The sequence below is a fragment of the Polypterus senegalus genome, chromosome 8, assembly GCF_016835505.1.
Source record: "Polypterus senegalus isolate Bchr_013 chromosome 8, ASM1683550v1, whole genome shotgun sequence".
In the NCBI taxonomy this organism is placed as follows: Eukaryota; Metazoa; Chordata; class Cladistia; order Polypteriformes; family Polypteridae; genus Polypterus; species Polypterus senegalus.
In genome coordinates, this window is record NC_053161.1 from 127,003,857 (window position 1) to 127,031,056 (window position 27,200).

The following is a 27,200-nucleotide window of genomic DNA, read 5'->3' on the forward strand; positions in this document are numbered from 1 at the left end:
CAGAATGCAATTAAATGTAGTAGTAAAGTTAATTTCAAAATATGTTTTTAAATACCATTTTACAGAACATATTGCATTGATTGATGTCCTGTTGTTGTTGGTTGTAGGGGGTCTCTGGGTAAATGTACTTCAAATATTTCAAATATAAAATTGTTCAAAGAAGTAACTGATGGAGATTTAAAATCTATTGTGAAGCATCAAGCTAAAATTATTGACTGTATCCAGTTGAGACGGATAGCAGATGTGATGGGCGGCCAGCAGCTCAACCTGGCCGGGACACTCCGAGAAGGAAAAGATGGGGGAAGGCAGCAACTTTTGGGCACTGCCTCCCTCAAGACGCTATATGGAAGCTCCCCTGGAGTATAGCGGTGCTCCGGATTCCCAGAGGGCATCGTGGGACTTGGAGTTCGGTTTCACACCCCTGTTGAGTGTCGTGGGTGCTGCCAGGGGAAGCTGTCGAAGGACCGGGGGAGTCATACTTTCCCTATAGCCTGGAAGTACTAATGGATCACGTGGACAGGAGCACCGAAGTACTTCTGGGCTGACTAAAGAATATGAGTTCTACATCTGACCCAGAAGTGCTGGAAAGTCATGTGCGAGGAAGAACAGAAGCACTTCCAGGTCAGGCACTATATAAAGAACTGCTGAAGACCCAGCAGGCGAGCCTGAGTTGGGAGGAGGTGGCCAACGCTTGCTGGGAAGTGTGGAGAAGAAGAGTATTGTGTTTATATTACCTGTTTATTGTGGCTGCGGTACTTTGGAGGCACTGTTTTGGGAAAAGAAAGATTAATAAAATACTTCTTGGTGCTTTTAACCTGTGTCCAGAGTGTCTGTCTGTTGGGAAAAAGGTGGGCAACAGTGCCACTTAGCATTCACTTACTTACACAGGTTATTCTGTTACTTTACTAATTAATTAGTGTCTGAGAAATGCAGAATCATTATGATCTGAAGAAATACAGCTGTTACTTTGTTTTAGTGTTACTGAAATTCACTGTGCATAAAGTGTAACCAAGCCACGGTTAAGGAGTGTGTTTCCTTGCTCATTCATTTCTATGTATGGTAAGTTGCTCAAATTTTTACTTTTACGTTTGCAAACATCATGTCAAATAGATGCTCCGATTTCAAGGTGTGGGAAAAGTGAGCTGCTCTGACTTAGGTTAATGAACGCCAGTGCACAGCTCCACAAGCCATTTTTTCAGACAGCATATCAAGCACATGCCACTGTGGCATGCATGACTCTGAAGGTGTTTCACTGCTTTACCATCAGAAGCAGTTGTTGGGTAAGTAATACAGGAAAATCTAAAAAATGTACAAGTTAAAGTAATCTCTCTCATGATAAATTTGAAATAGTAAACTAACCCACAACTGAAGTCATATAGAATATTTCTCTGTTTTAAGACAGGAATATTTTAAAATTTGCTAATGCTTTTCAAAAAGTGGTTTTCAAATATCAAAACATTGTTCAGCATGCTGTTTTCAAGATTTCTCCAAAAAAAAAAAAATTTCCTGACATATTTTCTTAAAGAATAAGTGTGCCAAATTTCAACATAATCTGTCCATTGACCGTAGAATCATTTAAAGCAGAAAGAGTGACTGACAGACTGACAGACATTGCAACCAAAGTACAGTAGATGTTTTTTGCACTCTATACAAACATACCTAAGAATGGCCTGATCTTCTTTTACCTGAGCTAAAAGACCAATAAAGAAGAAGAATTTAAACATTTATTACAATTTCACTCAACTGCTTTTGGCAAATGGGGGGGGTCATACAGTATTTATAAAACATGAATATGCATAAAAAGAGGTGTATGCACATGCTACATTAAAAAAAATATATAAAAAAATCTTGACAGGAGAACTACTGTATATTTATGGCAATTCTGACCCATCCGTACACAACAATTCACAGAAACTGGGATCAAGTAGGGAAATGCAGACAAACCAGCTAAAAGATGACTCACATGTATAATTATTTACATCACTAAGCCATTAGTATAATATGCTTTGATGTGACAAACATATTAAACCTTAAAATTGATGAATATGACATGTAGACTATTGCTGTTGCCTTTAAGAGGGCCAATTCTGCATATTTGGACTGAAAGAGTGTTTTGGTTTTTGGTCAGTTTATATAGCTCACCTGTTGTCACTTCTCAGGGAACTGGCTGACAGGTCAGACATATATTAGTTCTGTCATAACTGGTGTTCTGGAAGCCATTAACCGACTGACAAGGTGCTACATTTCATTTTCATATGGTGTTGGTGTGCATACTTAAAACATGTTTTATCCACATAAAAAGCAATTTGCAGCAAAGCCTGGTTCTCCTAACGTAATCATAGCACTTCACTTCACTCATTGCAATAAGGGCATCTAACAAGAATGATGCTGCTTTTGTTAACCGTAAGCAGTTACATTCCATTAAGTCATCTGAGACGTCAAGATGAGACTGATGAATGCTGTGGCTTGGAGGCCTATGTCAACCCATGATTTTTTATTTTTGAGGCAAAGTACCTTTGGCAGACATGATGGTGCTGTACATGGTGGCTGGCTTGATATGGCCTGTACTATTCACAGCAACAACAATCATGTCATTATATGTTCTAGGTGATAGTGGCTGCCGTATCAGATGCTGGCATCTAACACCTTTCACCAACCCCAAGAACACAGTGGAGAGGACCTATAATGCCACGCCTGCTTTTGTGCACTCAGTTGCAGAGTGTAGCATAGGACTTGATGGGTCAAAAATGAGGCTGCTGTACCAGCCAATGAAGTTCTGTAATGAGGCTGATTAGCATAGTCTGTCTATGGTTGTTTCAAGGTGGTAACCTGACAGGTTTTGCATTGCATTCACATTTGCACATTTACAAAATAATTGTGATTTATAAAGGGTAAATGGCATAGAAATGTGCATACACCAGATTTTATAAATATATTTTTTTATAGAATACACATTTTCCTGATGTTTGGCATATGCATATTTTCAGTCTCAAGTTTTTTAAATGAGACCCCTCGTGTTCTAATTCCAAATGCAATTTCCCCTTATACATTAGAATCAAACTTCAGAATATTTTCAATTTGCTGAAAATGTTTCTCAAATGCCAAAAGTATACGTACATAGCAGTGTCTTCCTGAAAGAGTTCATATAGCAATTCTTCTTGTTCTGCAGGTTTGAAAGTAAACCTTCTTGTAGCCAACCTGAAAGTATACAAGTACACAAAAATATTCAAACAAACAGCAACAGTGTAGCATTAGATTAACATAGTTCCTCTTTTATAACATATAGACTGTGGTCTTTTAAAATAAAATCATTTTTCTTTATCTACAAGACTATTTTTAATTGCATCAAACATCCATACATCCTCATGACCATTTATTTTATTATATACCTGTATTTATACCTCAGGAAGCCAAAGTTTACTTTGTTTGTTTTACCCAAAATCCTTTTGCAGTAAACTCCTTGCTGTATCACCAATGCATTTCTTTGGCGACTGGAGAAGATTGAATGTAATTGAGAGGGAAAAGATCTACAATACTGGATATAGAGTGGTAGCTAAAGAGTATCAACCTGATTTTCAATAACCGAAGATCTTAAATCTGCTAAATTTCAGGGGTACCAGAAAACTAAGCATTAAGGCAATGAGTACTGCTTCTATAGCAGTTTACTGTGAACTTCAGGTCCTCTTCTGATATCTAGGTGGGGAAAGGTGAAATCCTTCTTGAGCTGAAACAGGCAGTACTAGGGATCTTAAGGTCTAGAACCTTAGATGTTTAAAGTGCAATTGGGCAGGATCTTATACTGTTTCTCTTGCAAAGCACATATGGACCAAACAGAACATTTTCATTGAAATATAATCTTTGGCAGTTCAGATAAGAAGTGGGGGTTAGATAATAAATATGAAACAATGAACAAATTGTCACACATGCAAGCATAGGGAGTGTCTTGAGGGAGTAGTCTTGAGTGGTGTTATGGGAAATGGATTTGGTGCAACACCGCCATTAACAAAATTTTCATTGCCTTTAGAGTGTAGGAGAACAAGCCAGAAGGCTTGTGGCATCACTTCCAATTCCAGTGTCCTTAAGCTCTGCCCTGCTGCTTCCTCTTATATTTAGATGCCCATCTGACGGGAAGTAGCTGCTTATTTGGGATCTAGCTTTAGAAGACAGGTTTCTCACATAGGTTCCTGGATGGCTGCTGCATCCTGTAAACCTCAGAAGTGATGTTTATCCTTTTTTCATAATTTCTCAACATTAAATGGGGCATCCACTGGAGCCCCACCTTTTCTTTTGTTTCTTTCTGATTTATTTACATTTACATTGTTAGACTAAGCAGAGGAGTTTGCATGTTCTCCCCGTGTCTGCGTGGGTTTCCTCCGGGCGCTCCGGTTTCCTCCCACAGTCCAAAGACATGCAGGTTAGGTGGATTGGCGATTCTAAATTGGCCCTAGTGTGTGCTTGGTGTGTTTGTGTGTGTCCTGCAGTGGGTTGGCACCCTAACCGGGATTGTTTCCTGCCTTGTGCCCTGTGTTGGCTGGGATTGGCTCCAGCAGACCCCCGTGACCGTGTGTTCGGATTCAGCGGGTTAGAAAATGGATGGATGGATGGAATTTTAACCAGGGATGATATTTTTCTTTCTGTTTTGAATTCAAATGCAGTTTAAAAGCATTTTTTTTTCAGAAATTAAAACAGCTTGAGTTTACAATATTCATATCCATGTCTATTATTTGATTCTGTCGCCCACTAAAACCCTTTTAAATGAAAAAATAATTTGCGATTTGGGGCAAATTTACGTGTGCGATTACATACAATTAATCAAGATTAATTATTACACAGCCTCTAATTAATTGGATTAATTTTTTTAATCGAGTCCCACCCCTAATATATATATGTAGATTTGTATATATATGTGTATATACAGCATATATGTAGATATGTATATATATATATATATATATATATGAGCAGAAAGTGTATAATCATAATTTATATAAGGAATGCTGTAGTGTAGAATGTAACCATTTCCATTTTTTAACATATTTATTTCTAAGTTAGGAGTTTGCAGTTATAATAATACTTCCAATACTTTATCTACAGTGCCTATTAAAGGTATTCACCCCCTTGAATAATTTTAGTTTATTTTTACACAACATTGAATCACAGTGGACTGAATTTGACTGTTTTGACACTGATCAATAGAAAAGGACTGTTTAATGTCAAAGTTAAATTAGAAGTCACATAATTAGTTTGGTGGTTTCAATTGACTGTAGTATAAATTCACCTTATCTAGAGGGTCTAACTTGTGGTGTGTCATTATGGTGGCCCTGCCTGCAATCTGAAGACAAAACCACTCTCCAAGAAACTCCATGAAAAAGTAATTGAAAAGTATACGCCAGGAGCTGGACACAAGAATATATCTCTTGGAGTCCAGTAAACCAATTATGAAGAAGTGAAAAAAGTATGGCACAGCTATAAATCTGCCTAGAGGAGACCATCTACAAAAGCTGGCAATCAGACTAAACATCATATTTGGTTTTATGCTAAACTGTTCATATTATCGAGAATACACCATCCTCTGAACAGTGGTGGTAGCATAATGCTGTGGGGAGGCTTCTCTGCAGCAGGCCCTGAAAGGCTTGTGTTGGTAAAATGAATGCAGCAAAATACTAAGAAATTCTGGAGGAAAACCTGATGCAGTCTATAAAAAACATGAGACTTGGGAGATCTGCTTTCCAGCAAGCTATCGACCCCCAAGCATAAAGACAAGGCTACACAGGAATGTGAATGAACTGGAGAGGCCCAATCAAACCCCAGATACCAATCCAAATGAATATTTGTGGCTGAAACTGAAAAAAGGCTGTTCACTTTCGATACATGTGCATCCTGACAGAACTTAAGCAGTTTTACAAAAAAGTATGGGGAAAAATTGCAGTGTCCAGATGTGCAAAGCTGCACACAGACTCAAGGTGGTCATGGATATCAAAGCCACATCTACTAAATACTGACTTAAAGGGAATGAATACTTATGTGATCAATTATTTTGTGCTTTATATTTATAATTAGTTTAGACTATTTAGTATAGACTATTTTTCATAGATTCACTTTGACTTTCAAGAGTCTAGGCCAAATTAAATCCACTGTGATTCAATGTTATGACAATAAAATATGTAAACTTCCAAGGGAGCAAACACTTTTTATTGGCACATTATCCTGTGCGCCTTTGTGCTGCTGCATCAGTGATTCTTATGGATCATGTTTCATGTCAAATATTAATCATCTTACTATCATTTAAACATTTTTGCTTTATATAACATAGTAACCCCTTACTAAAACAGACCATTAGGCAATGCAGAATTGCAAAATACAAATGGAGATAAAGCTAAATCTATTCAAAACAATTTCACTAATATTCTTCAACTTTTTTGGTGTGGGTTTTGGACAGTGCTTATTCTTTCACACTGATTCTAGCCAAAAAGCATTCTTCAGAACACTTCTCATATCTGAATGATGGGAACAGTTACATAATGCTTTTCTCAGGCATCACTTTCACTGTTATTAGTCTATTCCTCAGTTGTCTCAAATTTGGACTAGGTCCATTTGCACTTTAAGTACAAGATAAGTTTGAGGTTTCTGGAATTAAGTTGTAATAAAAAATATATAAAAATTCACGATAGAAAGGTACATTTCAGACATATTATATGAATTGCTAATTAAAAGAAAAATCAGAAATTTTTTAAAATATGACTTTGCAGTGCACACAGTATTGCATAAAATTTGTAATCTAGTGTTTACAGATGCTTGTGATATTTCTTATGTGTGTAGATGTTATTTAACCAAATTTATAAAAACAGCACACATTAGATAGCTTTCAGTGTACATAATGAGCAATAAATAGCAGAAGAGCCAGAGGACAAGCTAACAAAAATAAATCTATCCACTTTTGTTGTGCATTAAAGCTAAATTTTAAGAGATTTATTTTCAAATTATATCACAATAAAGTTGAGCTTGAAATTTTTGAAATACATGTGTTCCATCACACTGTAGGAAATTGGGGCATGTGACACAAGGAAATTACATCTGCATCAGCAATATACTGCCTGTTCACAGGAAGAGAAGAGTTCTTTTTATCTCATGAGATCCGTTTCACTCCAAAAAGATATATACTCTTTTTCCCCAAGAACACAGCTGTTGAAAGTCTTCCATCCCTCCACCGAATGGACAGTCAACCAGGACGGCACAGTGGTGCAGTAGTAGTGCTGCTGCCTCACAGTAAGGAGGCCAGGGTTCAATTCCTGAGTCCTCTCTGTGCGGTTTGTATGCTCTCCCTGTGTCTGCTTTGGTTTGCTTCAGTTTCTGTCCAACAACACTAAACTGGCCTTAGTGTGTGTTTGGTGTGTTTACTCTGTGAAGGGCTGGCACCTTGTCCAGGGTTTGTTCCTGCCTTGCACCCTATGCTAGGTGGGATAGGCTCCAGCAAGCAAACTAGCCCTGGTCTGGATTAAGCCGGTTAGAAAATGACAATTTGTAAGATGTGCAATGTATTCATAGGCATGTTTGGTCTTAAGGTAATGATACATTGAATCTTTTATGGTTATTTTCAGAAGGGTATGCTTCTGTAATTATATCTCTGAACAATCTTTCTATAACTAAGCTTATCAATCAAGCAGATCCTATGTATGCTTTCTTGGTAAAACTGTGGGGTTTTATGATGTGCAAAATATTGGTCTGTCTCATCTTTCTTTGTATTTCTCGGGAGCAAATGGAACTGGTGTCAACTCTTTTGAAGATTTTATAGCCACACATTGTTCCATTTGGAGGAGCTTTGATCTCTGACTTGTTTCAGGCTCTCAGTATATAAAAGGATAGGTTTCAAAAGTACAAAGGGAAAATAAGTATTTCTGTCTTCCCGAATGAATGAATTTATAGTATTTCTTATTTTGACATGTTTATAACTTTACTCTATTTTGTTACTGTATATTATTTAGACTTGTATATTAACAAATTGGCAATTATTGTGCTAATTATTTGCCTGCTGTCACTTTAATTAATACTAAAAAGCTATAGCCACTTCTGCTGTGGGCAAATGTTGGAATTCAGGCTCTGAGGTTTGCAGTCTGAGGTTACATATAAAAGGTGACTGTTAGCCATAACCATAGCCAGTCTTTGGAGGTAGCAGCAAAGGAGAGAATTAAAATAAAACTGAGTACCATTATAAACAATGCTGCACGTCCTCTCTCTGACACACTAACACTGAGTACTTTTAGCCAATGATTTATTCAGTAGGAGTTTGCCAAGAAACGCTACTAGGGCTCCATTATACCAGCAGCAATACATTTGCATAATGCCTCACTGGGACTATAACTGCTAAGGCAGAAGTGTTCTTTCTTTTTAAATTATTTATATTCTAGTCATTCTAGTGTGTGTAGAGACCATATTGTGTATGTATATATTGTAGTGGGAGTGAGTTTGAAGGCAAAGTGAGTCCCAAAATAGTTGGGTTGCCAACTGGGCAAACCCTGTGTTTTTTGAAACAAAAACAAAAAAAGAACTTAACAGGTGCATGCAAACAGCACAGGCAATAGCCTCTTTCACCCTCTAGCAGCGTTTTCTAGTAATTACGGTCTGGAGTCGTTTCTGACAGTTGGGCTATCAGGTGCAAATAAAATGCCACCTTCTGGGGACATCTCAGTTTTCATTGGCCAGACGAGAAGGGGCGGGGCTTCTCTGGCTTCATTGTCCTCAAGGGGCAGTTGCTCAGTAATTTAAGGGAAATATTAGACAAGACTGTTAGCGACAATGCTCCCTTTTGTCCTGGGGTGATACCACATACCTTAGCTGAACCTGGAAGGTGATCCTCTGTCGCATGTGTGTACAAATATAATTATCTTTCTATTCATGTATTTATTTATTTTAAGAGCTTATTTTAAGACTCCCTGACTTAATTTCAGCACATTTTGGATTAGAAAACAAGATCATATATAACATTTGTCTTTCTGCTTATTTGTGTTAACAATTTACATATGAGTATGAGAAGTTTTGGTTTTATACCTAGGAGATTTATTACATTAAACTAGTTTGGGACTTTACATAATACTTAATTCAGAGGTGTGTTTCAGGAGTATCCCTTTTAGCTAAAGCTGATTTGTGATAAGAGGTCCGTGGCTAAGCGCATTTCTAAATAATCAGTATGGTCCCGGATTGTGCAGGCTCTGAACATGTGCGGGTGTGTGCATGACGGTGCCTTTCCGGGGTTGAATAAAGTGCTTGGCTGATTGTGCATTCACAGAGCGAAGTGCCTCATTCATACCACAGAGGACAACACCTGCACCCAACTGGCAGTTTATCTGGAGCTGGCACAACAGAAAGAGCAGAAAACAAAAAAATAAAGAAAAGAAAGACATGAAGGTTAAAGGAAAGGACAGGAGAACAGAACAGAAATGGGATGTGAGAGGGGATGAGAAAGTGAGCCACAGGAAAGGACTGTAAGGCCAGATACTCAAGAAGGGGGCAGAAGGGCTTTCCCTGCTGAGCATTTTGGAGCAGATGTGACCAAGTGCTCTGGGCAGCTTCCATGGAAGCTCGACGGACTGCGGTTTGGAGGGAGCAAGGAACAAAGCTGAGTATGGTGCCCTATAAATGCCGATGCACTAGCAACAGAGGCTCAAACTGGATTAAGGGTTGTCTGCACATGCTAGTGGTTTCATGCTGAGCAATCTGTAAAGGGTAAGCTAAGGAGACGTTGGTTTAAGAAAGAAGCACAGAGGCTCATGGTTTTAAGAGAATTTGTTTGCTCTTGATTTTAACCTAGTTTTAATGGACTATTTTAACCTCCAATTTTGATACCTGTAATTATGGATTACTTATTTATTGACTATTTATGGAAGTACTTGCACTGCATGCTTGAAACACTGTTTAGTTTTTATTAAAAGCACTGAACACTTTGCACCAACCCTTGTTGACTGTGCATATCCTCATTTGCCTGGCTCCTCTTAGTTTATGACTTTCAACGGTTCCGGGTTTAAGAGGCTCCTAGAAGCAACCGGGGAGAGTGGGGCTGACCCAGTCACATGACTGTTAACAATTAAAATATATTGAAATGTGTTATGTAAACAAACCCTACTGACAAAGGAAGCTTTTTAGTTTACCATAATGCTTTGAAGAAGGCAGATGTGGGCGCCACCTGTAAGTGCAAATAAAGTACGGCCATGTTTGAATTTCATATACATCGATGGCTCAAGACTCTTCTTTATTTAGTATTTTACGTGGCACAATCTATCTATCTATCTATCTATCTATCTATCTATCTATCTATCTATCTATCTATCTATCTATCTATCTATCTATCTATCTATCTATCTATCTATCTATCCGTATTGATTTCTAGGGGTATATAACCTAAAGATTTGTAAACAATAGTAATAATTACATTAAACTACAACTAATTAATCTCATAAAGAAAAAAATGTTCTTTTAGACTATAAACAGTCATTTTGAGTCAGATTGTTGTTCAACACTCCTATTGCATAAATAGTTACAGAACAAGAGGCTACAGTGAAACTGCATGAGTAGAAACTTAACATTTGTCTAAAGTAATGAATAGGTTCAAAACGTCAACAAAATAAATGTTACTTTTAGTTGATCTGTATCATTTATATTCCATGCAGAAAATTAAAATACTCCTCTTCACTGATCAGTAGGTTAATTGTTTAATCATGTGAGTGCTCACAATATTTAAAAAGCATACTAATCTACTCATCCTAGTTGTTTTGACACACAGCCATTATGGATGTAATAAGATATCAAGAAAAAACACCTTTATTGGCTAACTAAAAAGATTACAATATGCAAGCTTTCGAGGCAACTCAGGCTCCTTCTTCAGGCAAGACGTAATTGATTAAAAGTCCTTCCCATTAAATAGTCTGCCTCTTTCCCCTGAGGCATAACACAGACATAAGCACATGACTGTTATAATCTAGTTCCTACAGAGAAATAAAATGTAGTGGAAAAACAAAAATATACAAAAACAATGCAGTATAACGATACACAAGGCATGGTGACCAAAAGGCATAGAAAGATGAAAGAATTTGTTAAAAAAGTACAAAAACATTCAGGAAGCAAATTGTGACTCTCCAATAAGATGCTGTGATTTAGGGGTTTTGGCACACATGAAATTAAATTTTGTGCTCATTTTCTTGCGCATTTTATTATATTTGGTTAATTTTAATTATTATCATTTTGAGGTTTTCGTATTAGGTCAGACATGAGTACTCAAAGTGTTTCCCCATGACAGCTGTACAAATGCTCTCCACTTGTTTTTTATTTTTTAGCTGTCTACTTCAAATAGTCTACTGACAAAATAAAAGGGAGAAACTACTAGATGTAGTTCTAGTAAAAGACCAGGGGCCTCATGTATAAACGGTGCGTAAGAACTTTTCCACGTTCAAATCGCGATGTATAAAACCTACACTTGGCGTAAAGCCACGCACTTTTCCATGGTACCTCATGCCTTGTCGTACGCAAGTTCTCCACTCGGTTCTGCAGACTGGCGGCACCCAGCGTCAAAGCAATGGTACTGTTCCTGTGTGGTTACTCATTATTTTCCTGACGCGGCTTTATAAATACACTGAAACTAACCGCATATTGTTTATTAGTGTAATGCATCTGATTGTAATTAACTTGTAACAATATAATGGTAGAGGGAACAGCCATAGTATTCCAAATACCATGTCTGCTTTAGTGTTGTTACTCTCACTTCTCCTTCTTCTTCTTCTTCTTCTTTCAGCTCCTCCCATTAGGAGTTGCAACAGCGGATCATCTTTTTCCATATTACTCTCACTGCACCACTCGGAGTATTTATATCACTGTATCTGAGTATGAATCACAGCAGCAGCTGATCGGAAAGAGAATTATCGGTATACTGTACAGCTTCAAGGACACGCTGTCTCAGACACTGCAAAACGTTTTAAAGCCTTTCCTGTACGGACCTCGTGGTTCAAAACAGTTTCATCCCAAGAACTTTAAATGCAGTCAATCAATTGCACCTTGTAGAACTGTTTGTACTTATAAGTACAATCACTCCACTGTAAACTTGCACTATAGTTATAATATCGCACAACCTGAGCCACTTTATAAAGCGCGTATTTACATATGATGACGATATCATTTTTAAGGTGAAATGCAGCAAAATATGTTTGTTAAATTATACAGATAAAGCTTTAACTTCATTTAAATAATCTATATTCTTCACTGGGAGTGTCGTTAAGGATAGAATAATTAAACATGTACTACGAAGATATTTCAATGTTCCTTAAACGTTTTGAAGGATCGGCGCTAAGCTTACAGATGGCTTAACTTCTATTACAGAGCTTTTTTAATACAGAGATTGTGTGGCGATCGGTTACTTGGGAAAAGAAAAGCACTGACTGCTGTGACGGCTACGCCAATATATATTGAATATAACACAGAAAGAGAAAATAACAACACAGATAAAAACGCAGCGACAAATTTCGGCAAAAGTTAAATGCTTGTGTCATGAGCACGAGGGGGCTATGCAGTGTCTGCAACGGACGTGGCCATCCACCGTGCATAAGCTACCTTACTGACATTGTCGGACGAAGGAGCCACCGATTCATCCTCTGCCCAGTGCCACCACAAGCCTAGAGCCGCCCCTGAGTACTGCTGCAATAAATTATTTCATCGAAGTGAAACACATGTTTAATAATGTGCTTTAACTCCTATCATCATGAAAATGATATCACGTATACATCTCAGTATTTTAGTTATTCAGAGCTGTAATATCACTAATGTAATGGATTCTGTGTCCAGTTGGAGGAAGAGAAAGACGGTTTAAGAAGCAAGTAGTGATTCACACACATAGAGCACATATGAGTAGAAGATCAAATACAAAACAAAGCATTTACGTGCTACTTTAGTTACGATGTGATTTGAGAAACTGGTTAATTAAACGATTTTAAGATGAAGTTTATGATGTTCTACTTTAATGACAAAATAAATTACGTGATTAAAGTGAAAATGTTGAGATTGAAGTTGACATTTCGTGCTTTTTCCCCACTGTGTGCCTTTTTTTCTCTGTACCTTAATAAGCTTGCATATGACACTCAGATAGCGGGCTACAACTCGCCTTTTCACCGTGACTTTGATATGTGACTTCTTTTTTATTTCTGGCACTGTGTAATTTTGTGAACGTGAGCTTTCAAGTTTCTCCAACACACTATGTCACTCGATCAACTTCCTTTTGCTGATTATACCACGGTTTATTTGAACAAATAGTATGTTTTTCCTTTGCCTCCACTTGGTATTCACTGAAATTCTTATATTTTCCCCCGTGCTTTTCCCATTGTCTTTTCACAGAAGGCTGAGTTTAAGGGCGATTTATATTCATTTGCATATTCAAAGAGGCGTAATTCTGGGAGGAGTTGGGGCGTTACATAAAGCGCATACACGAGCGTTAGTTTTCACGCTGATCGGGATTTATGTAGATGAAGAATGTGGAAGTTGGAGTACGCACAGATTCCTGCATCTGGATTTTTCTGTGCGTAAGCACATTTCGGCTTTTGTGCTTACGCCATGTTATAGTGCGAGTTCTACACACGGCGTTATACATGAGGCCCCAGGAGACATGTGTAGTTGTTGAGAAGTAAACTTAGAATAAACAAGGCTCTAAATATAAAAAATCAGAGATCTTAATCACTATCATAGTCAAAAAAGAAATAAAGCACAATTCAATTGGAATGAAAACACAAGACTGAGAATTGAATCAGACAAAGGACTAGCAATGATGCCTTGAAATGAATAACAAAGTCTTTATGATGCAAATTGTAGTATCTCCCATTAACTAAATTCTAAAATGGCAGCATGACACGCTTAAAAGAAAACATACTGAAAATCTTTTTCAAAGATATTAAAAAAATGCACACATGAGAATGAAGCTTGTAATTATGGCACTTGATAAAGTCTCATGAACAGAAAATTGTTTGAAAACATATTTTACTCTTTACCATCTGTGTCCTGTGTATCCCCTGCTCTTCTGTTGCCTCCATTTCATTTGTCAGCCATACAACAACCTCTACCCTGACTCTTGAACAAGATCACATGCTACTTATCATCTCAGCTGAGGCCAGCTGCTTGCACTCATCTGCAAAAACTGAGCCATTTTTTCTTCAGGAGAAAACCATGGTCTCAAATTTGGGGAGGCAAATGTCACGTTAACTACATTACTTTTGACTGTAACTGTACAGTGGATAACAGTGATCAGACAAGACCTTCTACAGCTTGACAATTTTCAGTATCAGAAGTTTGATTCTGGTCTAAGATGTCTTACACACTATAAGGCAATAAGCAAAATAATCTTCTCCCTTCCATTATTCTTGATATTGGGTCTCCACTTCATTGAACTCTTATTTTTGGATGAGTTGAAGTTTATTATAGTTTTCCTTCTCTTCAAATTAGGTTAGTCCTTTTTTACTTGCTACAGACAATACATTTTTAATAAACCATTAGCTTAAATGGTGCTTTACATGGTAAACATTAAGGTGATATACTACGGGTGAGGCTTATCAGAATAATCACTATGTGCTGAATTTATTAATTTCTAAAAATTACATGGGATTTTTCATGGATTTACAACGTCCTCCAGTGTAATAAAGCAAGACATTTCCAAGCAGGCAGGAAAAATGAGAGGTTAAGGCAATGGACTTTAAGCCATAATACTTGTTAAATCCCCAACATCAGTTCATTGAATGATTCCCTATACGTTACTGATCTGTCTAGTATTAAAAGGTAGTATATGAAATAAATAAACAAACAAATTAATAGATAAAAATTGCTTGTCAGTTTCCACAATGTGGGTGCTGCTGTGTATTTTTGTGATCTGTAGTCCACTGATGTTATGTTTAAGATAGGTGGACAATGACAAGATTAAGGTTGGAGCCATAGAATTTGTAGTTAAAGCATCATTAAACAAATGGTATGAGCACTCTATATGAGATTTAGTTTATCCATGTTTATCTCATACATGTGGTAGTATAATGAAATGCTTACTTGCTTCCTAACTTATATACAAAAGATAAATAATCAAATCAAATTCTTTAAAGCTAAAGGAGATTAAGGGAAGACATGATTGAAGTGTTTAAAATTATGAAAGTGGATTGAGACTGTTATTTTAAAATGAGTTCATCAAGAACACCGGGATACATTTAGAAACGTGTTAAGGGCATATTTTGCATAAACATTATAAAGTTTTGTTTTTTTTTTAACATAGAGAACCACAGACATTTGGAATAAGCTACCAGGTAATGTGGTACACAGTAGGACTTTACAGACTTTTCAAAACTAGACTCGATGTTATTTTAGAAGACTTAAGTGACTAGGACTGGTGAGCTTTATTGGGCTGAATGACCTGTTTCCATCTAGATTGTTCTAATGTTCTAAATGAGATTAAGTCACAGAAAAATGCTAATAGCATCACAGCATTTATAAGACATTTTTCAGACTTAGAATTGTAAGTGTATGTTATAATTCAGCTGTCACAGTAGCAGAGGAAGACTTAAAATGCTTATTGTTGTGTTTGTCAGGAGATGTCCACTTTCACATTCCTGTAATACTTGACAAAAGGAAGGAAGAAGAAAAGGAGATATGGGTAAATGTATGTAAATGTATTCCTTCACTGCTTGACCTGTCCTCCTGATTCAAAATACTGAGTAAATATCCTTAACTTGTAAAAGGATTTTCCATGTCCTCTGAAAGGCATTGATGGAGAGTGAAAATATGAATAAATTGAAATATCTGGAAAATGTTAATGCTGTAGGAAACCTCTGACAGAACAGAATCTGAACAACTACCCACCGAGTTTGTGACAAAACTGGTAAGTGAAGTTTCTATTGCCCATTTGTTGAAAATATAAAATACTCATTAATACCTTGTGAATTTCCAGTGTGAAGAAAGTTCTGATGAAACACTTGTGGCTTGATTAAGGTACATTGTTAATGCTAAAGTTGCTCAAAACACTTCAAAATGATGAATATCTTTACATTGATTTAACTGTATTAATTAAAAGATGCATAGTTGAAGACAATTTATACTTGAAAATTGAACATAAATGGGGGTAACATGGCAATCAATTAATCAATTAATGTTGCTGCATCACAGCATTTTGAACCAGTTGTGATTCTGGGCTGAAGTACTTTCTTTGTGAAGTTTATAGGTTCTCCTCCTGGCCATGTGCATTTTGGGGGATTCTGGTGTCCTGCCACTGTCTATTGACATGATGCTAAACTGGCCCAGTACTTACTGTATGAAAGTGTGGGTGTGTATGCCTCTGTGGAGAACTGATGTCCTGGTTAAGGTGTGTGTGCCCTTAAGACTGATGCTGTTTAGATGTGATATGGCTCTAAATAATTGTGTACTGAATAAATAAGGGCAGAAAACAGATAAATAGATAAACGGGACATTAACATGAAAGGCTTAGCAGCCTTTATCGAAAATAATGTTAAAGAAAGATACATAGAGGTATTTAAAATGAAGGTATTAAAAACATCCAATATGAAATCAATAATATAAAACATTTCTGTGCAGGTTTACACTTTATGTATGGCATTTTTTTCATTGATTTTCAATAAGAGATTTTTTTTTTCATAAAGATACCAGTAAAGACTGCATAGTAATTTAAAATCTGTTACCCTGTATAAAAAGTCAGTCTCACCAGTCTGCACATGTTAAATGTCCATTCGCAACTGCCAAGTAAAGGAGGCTTGGGGAATCTGTTTTTGACATGCACTCTAGTTTTCTTCTGAGCTGTCCATCAATGTCACACTGAAGAAGAAGATCAATGGCATCTTGTCGTCCTTGCATTACCGCACAGTGGATTGGAAGAAGACCTTTGTTATTTGATTTTTCTATCTTAACTCCAGTGGACAGCTTAAAAGAAAGGAACATGAGCAACATTAAGGGTAGGTTCCTTACCTGTCAAATGATCAAAAACCACAGTATTGCATCTGCATTTTGCAGTATTACAGCATCTGAGGGGTGATTTGTACAATAAACACTAGTGTTGCAAATGTATTTAGTATTGTACATCTGTCAAAGACAATTGTGACCAGTAGGCATCTCCAAAACCAAAAAATGCGAATGAGAACAAGGATATAAAAAAAAACTGTTTAATTAATAAATGAATATAATAGAAAAAGCAAGGATAGTATGAAATAAATAAAGAAAGACAAAAGCCTACCTACCCCAGCGGGCATAACTGGCACAGGATTTGTACTACGTCTATCTAGTTGGAGCACAGAGGACTTACCCAACTAATAAACCAATTACATGTATTTATTTGGCTGAAGCCTTTATCTAAAACGACTTGCAACATTTGAGATACAATTGGTTACATTTCTTTTATTTTCCCAATTGGAGCACAGGCAAGTGAAGTGACTTGCTCAGGGTCACACAGTGTCAGTGGTGGGATCTGAACCCCGCAACCACAGTATTTGAAGTCCAAAATCTTAACCACTGCACCACAATTGAACTTCTTACCCTTCCTCCAACTTTCCCATCACCCTATGTCTGATTGGGACATTTAGATAGATAGATAGATAGATAGATAGATAGATAGATAGATAGATAGATAGATAGATAGATAGATAGATAGATAGATATGGAAAAAATCACTATCTCCAGCAAGCAGTCTGAAGTATCCTAAGACCCATTTCCAATTTAAAAGGGTAGACAATCCTCAGGTCCACTTTTCATTCCAAAGATACTGTAATTAGGAAGCCATATATAATCCATATAATGGATTGGGTAGGTATTATACTTACAGGGTATTCCATATTGGGCATAATGCTTATTGGTTATGACAGTGCTACTTCAATAGTTTTACCAGTGGTAGTGGTCTCTCTGCAAAAGCATCTTAAGATCAAGCTCTAGTCATGCATAATGTTAAACTGCTTGTGATTTCTGTAGCAGCTGTGATTAATTCAACAGCATCAGTCGAAAGTCAAAGTTATCTATCTAATATATACTGCAATATATAACATCTATTTACTGTATCTGAATCATTCAATAGTCTCTGTATTTCTCTTCCTATCTCTATCCATCATTCTGGTTCAATTGATGGTATTCATTTACAGTAAAAGCATTACCAGTAAAGTAAAAATTCAGCATTGATCCGAAACAAAAGACGGATCTGTAGATCAATTGGTGATTTTCACATGGGAGAGCAGGGCACAGATTACATTTTGTTCTTGGATTTATCTAAGCAATAAAAAGTTTGAAGTATTTTTAAATAAATAAGGTATTAAAGAAAAAAGTTTATGTTGCATAAAGTTTAGATTTTGTAGCAAATGATACTTCTGGTTATACTGTAAAAATCATGCCTAGATAAAGGAAAATGGATGTGTTATATTAAATAAAATGTACAGAAAAGGTTTATTTTGATAATTATTAATTACAAAATAAAGAACATAATTTGAGAAAAGAATAATTTGATTGAACTTACTTTAAAATTATAAGAAATGTATATAGAGAAGGTTGAAGACATTATACATACCAAAAGTTTTAAACAATCAAGTTGTGTGGGCTTTTGAGCCTCCCCGTAGCATATAACGTGGACTGGAGTATTGCCATCTGCATCTCTGCAGTTTACTTCTGCTCCATGATCTAAAAGAACCTGACAGCATTAAATCTGAATTAACTTTAGGATTAAACATTTTTGTTTTTCAGATATTGCCTTAATATGTCTGATATGGGTAGTATGGTGGTGCATTGGTTAGCATTGTTACCTCACAGTCTGGAATTTGCTTGTTCAACATGTGTGCATGAATTTTGTTTTTTTTTCTTCTTCTTTTATTTCCACTTTCTTTTCACATTTCAAAGAGAAGCATGTTAGGTTAATTGATGACTCAAACTGGCCCAGTAAGAGTTAGCATCAGTTTCTATTTGATTGCACTTGTGATAGACTAATGTGATAGACTGTCTCCAAGGCTGTTTCCCACTTTGCTCCTAATGCTGCCAGAATAAGCACTGGCTCCTGTGATCCTGAACTAGATGAGTGGGACAGAAAATTAATCAATGAATGAATTTTAAAGAAATGCCAAAATCCAGTATGTGTTACCTGAAATCTCTGAGGCAGCTATTCCAGCTGCCATATCCCTGTGCAGCCCTCCTTTAGTTTTCTATGTATTAGAACACACAGCGTTTTCTTCTCAATGAGCATGAAAAAAAACTATATACAATTAACAAACAATGTGGACAGGAATGACACAGATATCGTCCTATAGCACTTTGATTTACAGGATCTAGTGATAGAGCTGTGTTCTAGTGACAAATGTTTATCAAGCTAATAACTGCTTGCAGCCCACATTCCCAATCATATTGCCTCCAAAGATAACAGCCTTTGCCCTGACCTCTCATTGAGGACTTTTCTGCCTTTTGGGTTTCAAATGTTGGTATACTTGTATTTAATAAATGATTAAATATGGCTTTTCATACCTGTCTAATTTCTGGATGTATAATGTAGTAGAGTGTTGTACCGTGTTAGCCATAGATTGATACAGGAGAAAGTAGGTTGAAATGACACCTTTTATTGGCTTACTAAATAGACTGCATTTGTAATCTACTAAATAGACTGCATTTATAATCTACGTATTTAGTTAGCCAATAAAAGGTGTCATTTAACCCTACTTTCTCCTGGATGTGTAATGATCAGTGGTGTAGAGTTAAATATCCCATCTTGTTTCAAATAAAGCTGTAGGGTCATTTCCACACTGCCACACAGGGTGATCTCAAACAAGTCACCTTGTGAATTTCTATCAACTTTAAAAAAAATGAGGATTTTCATTTATTAACTAATCACAGAAAGATCTTTGACATAAAGTACTTATATTATGACATCACTTAGTGAGTTTAGGCAAAAAAACAACACCCTATAGCTTCACTTACGTTACAGTGCTACAGTGCAATTCATCCCTTGGAAGTTTTCAATTGCTACTGTTATTCAACTTTGAATCAGTGGTTTTAATTTGGCTTTTTGACAATGATCAACAGAAAAAAAAAGAAAAATCTAATATCAATGTTAAAACAAATGCCTGCAAAATAAAACATCGGTCACAGAATTATTCACCACCTTCATTTTAGTATTTAGTAGATGCACTTTTGGCAGCCATGACAGTCTGTGAGCAAAGATCTCTATCGGTTTTGCTCATCTAGACACTGCCAAAGTCCCCTGTTTGGCAAAACTGCTCAAGTTCTGTAAGATTGCTTAGAGATTGTGAATTGAACAGCATTTTTTAAGTCTAGCCACAAATTCTAAATTGGATTGACATCTGGACTCTGACTTGACAATTCCAGGACATTAACATTGTTGTTTTTGGGCTATCCCTGTGTAGCTTTGGCTTTATTTTTGAGGTTGTTGCCTTGCTGGAAAACACTTCTTCTCTGAAAGCACAGGGTTTTGCAGACTGCAATAGGTTTATCTCCAGTATTTCCCCGTATCTTCCTATATTCATTTTACTCTTTACCCTCAGATGCCTTCCAGGACCTGTTTCATGGTGTAGATAGTGTGTTTTTGATAATGTGCAGCTTTTGGCTTATGCCAAACATGGTCCTTAATCTGAAGGCCAAAAAGCTTATCAGACCTTGAAACATTCTTTCATCTGACTTCAGAATCTCCCAGGTGCCTCCTGGCAAACCTACAGCATGTAGGCATTTGTGTGTCTGCATGCCTGTTTTTAACAGTAACTTTCTCTTTGTGATTCTCCCATAAAGCTGCAAATGGTAAAGTACCTGGACAACAGTTATTATATAATAAGTTTCTGCAATCTAAACCGCTGTAGTTTGTAACTAATTTAGAGTTTGCACAGGTTTCTCCATCAGGTGTTAATGTTGAGTTTCCGCTATGCAGATTCATAGGTGCCATACTCTTTGCATTTCTTAATAATCGATTTAACTGAACTCCAAGGGATATTCAGTGACTTGGATATTGTCTTGTCTCCATCCCCTGACTTGTGCCTTTCAACCACCTTTTCAAAGAGTTGCTTGGAGTGTTCTTCTGTCTGCATTGTATAGGCTATGCCACTATGCTGATTCACCACAACAAGCTGGGCCTTCCAGATAAGGTGAATTTAGGCTGCAATAAACTGAAACCCCAACAGGTTATCTCCATTGGACTATGATGTGACTTCTTAACCCAATTGGCTGCACAAGTGATGATTTAGATGTGTCATATTAAAGGGGGTGAATACTTAGGTGAACAAATATTTTGTGTTTTAAAGCTACAGCTTCTTCATAGCCCTGTTCAGGATAAGCATGTTGGGAAAATGGATGGATGGGTGTTTTTAATTCATTTACATCACTTTGCTGAGATCTGTTTTCATTTTGACATTATTTAGTCTTTTTCTGTTAATTGCGCTCAAAAATGCCAAAAAAAAGCTGTATGATAATAAAATTTAAAACCGTTAAAGGGGGTGAAGATGTCTTATGGACATTATAAGTCTACTTTCTACGGTGCAAGTGATCTCCACCAGAAATATGTAGTTTCTTGGGGGTTTATTTCAAATTTTAGGCCTCACTCTGCATGCAGCACAGAACCCCCTGTTTTGAGGTCTGATGCCACTTTCTCAATAGGTCACTTCCTGGTACAAAATACATATTTCAAAATTAGTTGTTGTAATAGGAGCGGTAAGATAAAATAAAGCATAAACCTGTGCATTTCAAAAGTACACTTAACTAAAAAGAAAAAAAAGCTTTTCTCTTTTTAGTGCAAATGCTCTTAACTAAGGCTCTGACTTTGACTGCACATTTTTCACTTTCATTATAAGCCAAAGAACTGTAATTCATTTATTGTAAGTACAGTTTTAGTACAAGTCAGACCTCAAAAACAGAACATGCTGACAGTTCTTAACAAGTAACTGACAATCAATTGAGTCAGGCAATGAAAAGCATGCTGCACTTGAGGGACTGCTGGCAATTTTGAATGGCTGGGCCTTTATGCTATACAAAGAAAACTTCCAGAGTGATATTGATCTTCGTTTTTGTCTCTGCTGTTTTCCCTTTAACCTCTTTTCTTTTAATGTCATGCATTTGCCAGCCACTGAACAGCAAATTTAAGGAAAAATTCTTATTATGTGTCTCTGAGTAACTACTTTCTAGTCATGCCATTTTCAAATATTCTTTTTTCAAGATTGATTTTTTTGTTGAAAAATACAAGATGAAAAGAATCATAGAAATTAGTCACAATATGAAGCAGTTAACCCACTACTCGACCACCCCCACCCTGCTCCCTACGTACCAACAGCAAATAAATGTCAACCGAATCAATCATACAAACAAAAATGGATAGATAAATCTTGACAGAATTCTAACTTGGATATATATATATATATATATATATAGCTGATGGCTTTTAATGTAAATAAATTAAAGGAAATAATAATATTCAGTATAATTACATCATGAGGGGTTTAAAACTTAAATGTATATATAACAGATAGGAATTAAGAGTCACTGAGCACTGCAAAAATGTTTATGCAAAAACTAGACAAAAAAACTTTATATAGAAATTGTTTTGCTTTTCTTACATAAAAAATCTGCCTATGTGGTAAATAAAATTTATTTGGCAAGATTTCTTAAAGTAAGCTAAATAATCATAAATACAAATTTTTTGATAAGTCAATAATTCTTAATATAAGGAAAACAAGATTTAATATTATGATATAAATACTTTTTAATTGCTTAGATTTCATTTTTTGCAGTGTGGACTCATCACTGACAAAACAAGTCTGGGTACAACAGAGATGAAAAAGGTATACGAGATGCCATACTTAAGAAACACAACTCAAGTGGAGGCCTTGTTGGCATATCGTCTACAGTTTAGGTCTCTAAACCACAAAAAAATGTTAAAGAAAGTCTAGAGATTGATTGATAAGACAGCTAGATAATGAATCGTGAGAAAACCATTCAGAAGAAATCCTTCTAAAAACTCTAAAAAGAAAAATGGTGTGAAATCCAATATGAAGCATACAGACTAACAATTATAATATAGACTGTAAGAAAAATTGCTTTACCTTCATGGTTTCTGGATCTCTGGCTCTGTGCAATGGTGTGGCTCCTTTATAGTCCAACAGGTTTACATTTGTCTGAAGTTCCAAGAGTCTCTAAAAATGAATGAAGACCACATTAATGATGCACAATATGGAATATTTAGTGTAAACACCCACCTTAACATAAGTTATTCAGCATGCACATAATGGTACAATTTAAATGCAAGAATGCAAAAATCTGAATATAGTACATGAGGAGCATTTCTAACATAAACATATTTGTACTTTTAAATCCAGCATCTGTGAAGATTGCAAACACCAGTGTTATTTTCTCAAATTAGTTAACCAATTTATTAATTATCTCTGGTTAAAATAGAGAGAGAACAAGATGTTAGTCTGATATGAAAAGTTGTCTACCTCCTCAACATCAATGTGCCTTTTTAGTATAATTGTGTAGAAAGAAAAAGTAAAAAGGAAGGAAGCAAATTAAACTTCAGTTGCATGCTTCTTGTGTTCAAAATAAAGGTGAATGCCAATTGGAAATTAGCGTCTTCTTTTATCAGCACAATTACAGAACAAGAAATAGTGAAATAAACAGCAAAACTGTTTGAAACCTACTGTATTTGCCTGGTGTTTGTCTGTGTGAATGTGTCTGTCGATGGGCCGACACTTCATTCAGTGTTAGAATCAGCATTGCGCTTATTGCTTTAGGGAGATGCTCTGCTTACCTGTGACATTATACTGGATAAAAAGGATTCTGAAAATAGACAGAATCTTTGCCCTGTTCTTCCTTTTAATTTACTTTCTATATTACGATAATCAGAGATATAGATAAAATAAGACATATAGTACTTCCGTAAAAAGTGTCTGGTGAATTTATGTCAATATCTTGGTAGTAAGAAAAGTGACAGCAGCCACAGAGTCATTTTCCACAAGATACAATACAGTTCAGTGCTGGAAAAATGACAAGTCCCTTGGGTTTTGCTAATATTTATTATTTGAGCTTAAAGCACAATTGGCAGTAGACAGACACAATGAATCATATCCTGTTGACTAATATGCGATTTAATCGGTGATCTGAAGTCCTTTGTGGAATTTGTACACGTGGCATGGGTTACCTTTAGATACCACAGTTTCTGACAATACCCTAAGAAGTCATATGTGAGGTTAACAAGCTAAGCTAGTCTAACAATTGCCATTCAAGGCTTGACCCAATTCCATGCCAAATGTTACTGATATACAATTATGTCCATAAGTATTTGGACAGTGACACAATTTTCATAATTTTGGTTCCATATGCCACCACAATGGATTTGAAATAAAGCAATCATCATGTGACTGAAGTTTAGGCTTTCAACTTTAATTTAAGGGGTTTACCAAAAATATAGTATGAGCCGTTTAAGAATAACAAGTCATTTTTATACATTGCCCCTTATTTTCAGGGGCTCAAAAGTATTTGGACAAACTAATGATCATAAATATAATAATCATTTTTAATATTTGATTGAAAATCATTTAAAGTCAATCTGGAATGCATGGCCATGTCCAAATGCTGAGTTTCCATACTTTCTTCATTCTTCAGGTGCTGTTTGTTCATTGGACTTTCTGTCATCAATTTTGTCTTCAGCAAGTGAAATGCATATCCAATTGGGTTAAGGTCAGTTGATTGACTTGGTCTTTGAAGAATCTTCCACTACTTTACATTGAAATGTACTTATTTTGCTTTCACAGTATGTTTTGGCTCATTGTCCATCTGTACTGTAAAGCGTTGTCATATAAGTTTTGTAGCATTTCGCTGAATCTGAGCAGATAGTATAGCTCTATACATTTCAGACCCTAACCCTAACCCTAACCCTGCTCCTTCTGCCAGCAGTCATATCATCAATAAACACTACTAACACTCACTGACTTCCATTCACAGCCATGCAATATCATGTCATAAAACTTCCTCCACCATGTTTCACAGATGATGTGGAATTCAACAGATCATAAGCTGTTTCTTTTCTTCCCCATGCTCTTCTCTTTCCAACATTCTGGTATATATTGATCTTAGTTTCCTTTGTCAAAGAAAATTGTTCCAGAACTGGACAGGCTTTTAAAAATGTTTTCTGGCAATATCTAACCTGTCCTTCCTACTTGCTTGAGATTTACCAGTGGTTTGCATTTTGTGTCTTAACTTTCAGGAAGTCTTCCCTTGATTGCAGACCTTGTCAATGATAGGTCTACCTCCCGGAGAGTGTTCTTGGTTGGGCTATACATTGTGAAGGGATTTTTCTTCACCAAGGAAAAGAATTCTAAATTTGCCAGCACAGCTGCCTTGCATTATGGTTCAGATCTTCTGGAGTTGCTGAGCACACCAGTGTGTCCCTTCTTTTTAAGAATGTGCCAGATGGTTGATATGACCACTCCTTGTATTTCTGCTGTCGCTCTAAATAGTTTGTTTTGTTTTATCAGCCTAATGATGGACTGTTTTTACTTGCATGGACAGCTGTTTGGATCTCATATTGAGTGTTCAACAGTGACAGCTTTCAAATGCAAATTCCACACTTGTAATCATAGCAGTAGAGTGCTGTACCGTTTGTTAGCCATAGACTGATACAGGAGAAAGTAGGATAAAATGACACCTTTTATTGGCTAACTAAGTAGATTGCAAATGCAAGCTTTCGAGGCAGCTAAGGCCCCGTCAAGGTTACCTGATGAAGGGGCCTTAGCTGCCTCAAAAGCTTGCATTTGCAATCTACTTAGTTAGCCAATAAAAGGTGTCATTTTACCCTACTTACACTTGTAATCAGTTCTACACCTTTTACCTGCGTAACAGTTAATGAAATAATGAGAAAACTTATCCCACTTGGCTATGGAACAGCTTGTCAGTCAAATTTCCAAATACTTTTAAGCCGCTTAAAATAGGGGAGCCATGTATAAAAATGTCTGTTATTCTTAAATGGCGCATATTAAACCCCTTAGATTAAAGATGAAAGTCTACACTTCAATCACATAATGATTGTTTAATTTCAAATCCATTGTGGTGGTGTACAGAGCCAAAATTATGAAAACTGTGTCACTGTTCAAATACTTTTGGAACTGACCATAGGATCCTCTTGCCAAACGTGACCTCAAGCATTCAGAAAATTAATAGACAGATGAACTGCACAAAAATTACTTTAGCTCAGTGGTACTTAGATTGCTATGGACTGAAGACCACTTTGCTAAACTCAGTTCTAACAGTGCACCATTTGAGTCTGACTTTCACCTGTTAATATAATTTTTTTTTTTTGAAAGACATTTATGTGCAAAATACTACTTTTTAAATCCAGCATTGCTGGATGTATGTTTCAAAGTCCCAGATTTCAGCCAGTGATCCATAATAACACCTTAGCCATGAAAATGGATTAACAGCAGACAGCTTATTAGCAATAAAATGTGCATCATCTATGGAACAGAGTTAAAGAACAGCCTTGACCAGACATGATACCTCCATTCTAAAATCAAAATGAGTTAGAAAGATCTATGTAGTGACTAAGACTGGAAAGAATCTGAGGTTCAAGATGAGTTGCATGTAAGAGAAAGAAAGAGAAAAAGAGAAGACAACCACAACAAGCAAACAAGACTGATATGTGATCTGTCCTCTGCACACACGGCACAAATATATTTTATATTTTTGGGAGACTTCAAGCCATAGACAGATTATCCATCATAACCACAGGCTTGCTGTCAGTCTGGTGATGGTGATAACAGCGCCATTGTCCTTTGCTGGTTAAATCAGCATCCCTACTTTTAGCTCTGCATTCATGAGACTTTGGATTGGTTTTGAAATGTCACACTCAGTGAACTGTCTTAATTGTTTCCAACCTCATTTAGGTAAAATTCATTCATGGTTGTGTCCAGATGTAAAATATATAGTATACAAATTTGAAACCTTTTAAGTCAGGATTTCAAATTTTATTTGAAAACAGAGAAGGTCTTTCAATTCAAAAGGATGATCCTGTCTGAATGTGCGTCACATTAATGCATTACTCTGATTTACTTTACAATATTTTATCAAAAAATGCATGCATTTTGGGTGTTGTGAGAATACATCTGAATAACTGACATGTTGGTTATGTTACATGAATAACGTGTAATTGTTTCATGGATGTTTTAATATTACTTGCTATT

General features: G+C 36.3%; 1 protein-coding gene across 1 annotated transcript in view; it reads right to left on the reverse strand.

The window, feature by feature from the left end:
• Nucleotides 1-27,200, reverse strand: part of LOC120534588 (serine/threonine-protein phosphatase 6 regulatory ankyrin repeat subunit B-like) — a 78,548-nt gene that overhangs the window by 28,660 nt on the left and 22,688 nt on the right. Inside the window, exons 4-7 of the mRNA XM_039762179.1 lie at nt 23,070-23,159; nt 18,557-18,676; nt 16,718-16,932; nt 3,118-3,198 (exon numbers count right to left, since the gene is read on the reverse strand). Coding sequence (XP_039618113.1) covers nt 3,118-3,198; nt 16,718-16,932; nt 18,557-18,676; nt 23,070-23,159 — 506 coding nt within the window. The remainder of the gene's footprint in view (nt 1-3,117; nt 3,199-16,717; nt 16,933-18,556; nt 18,677-23,069; nt 23,160-27,200) is intronic.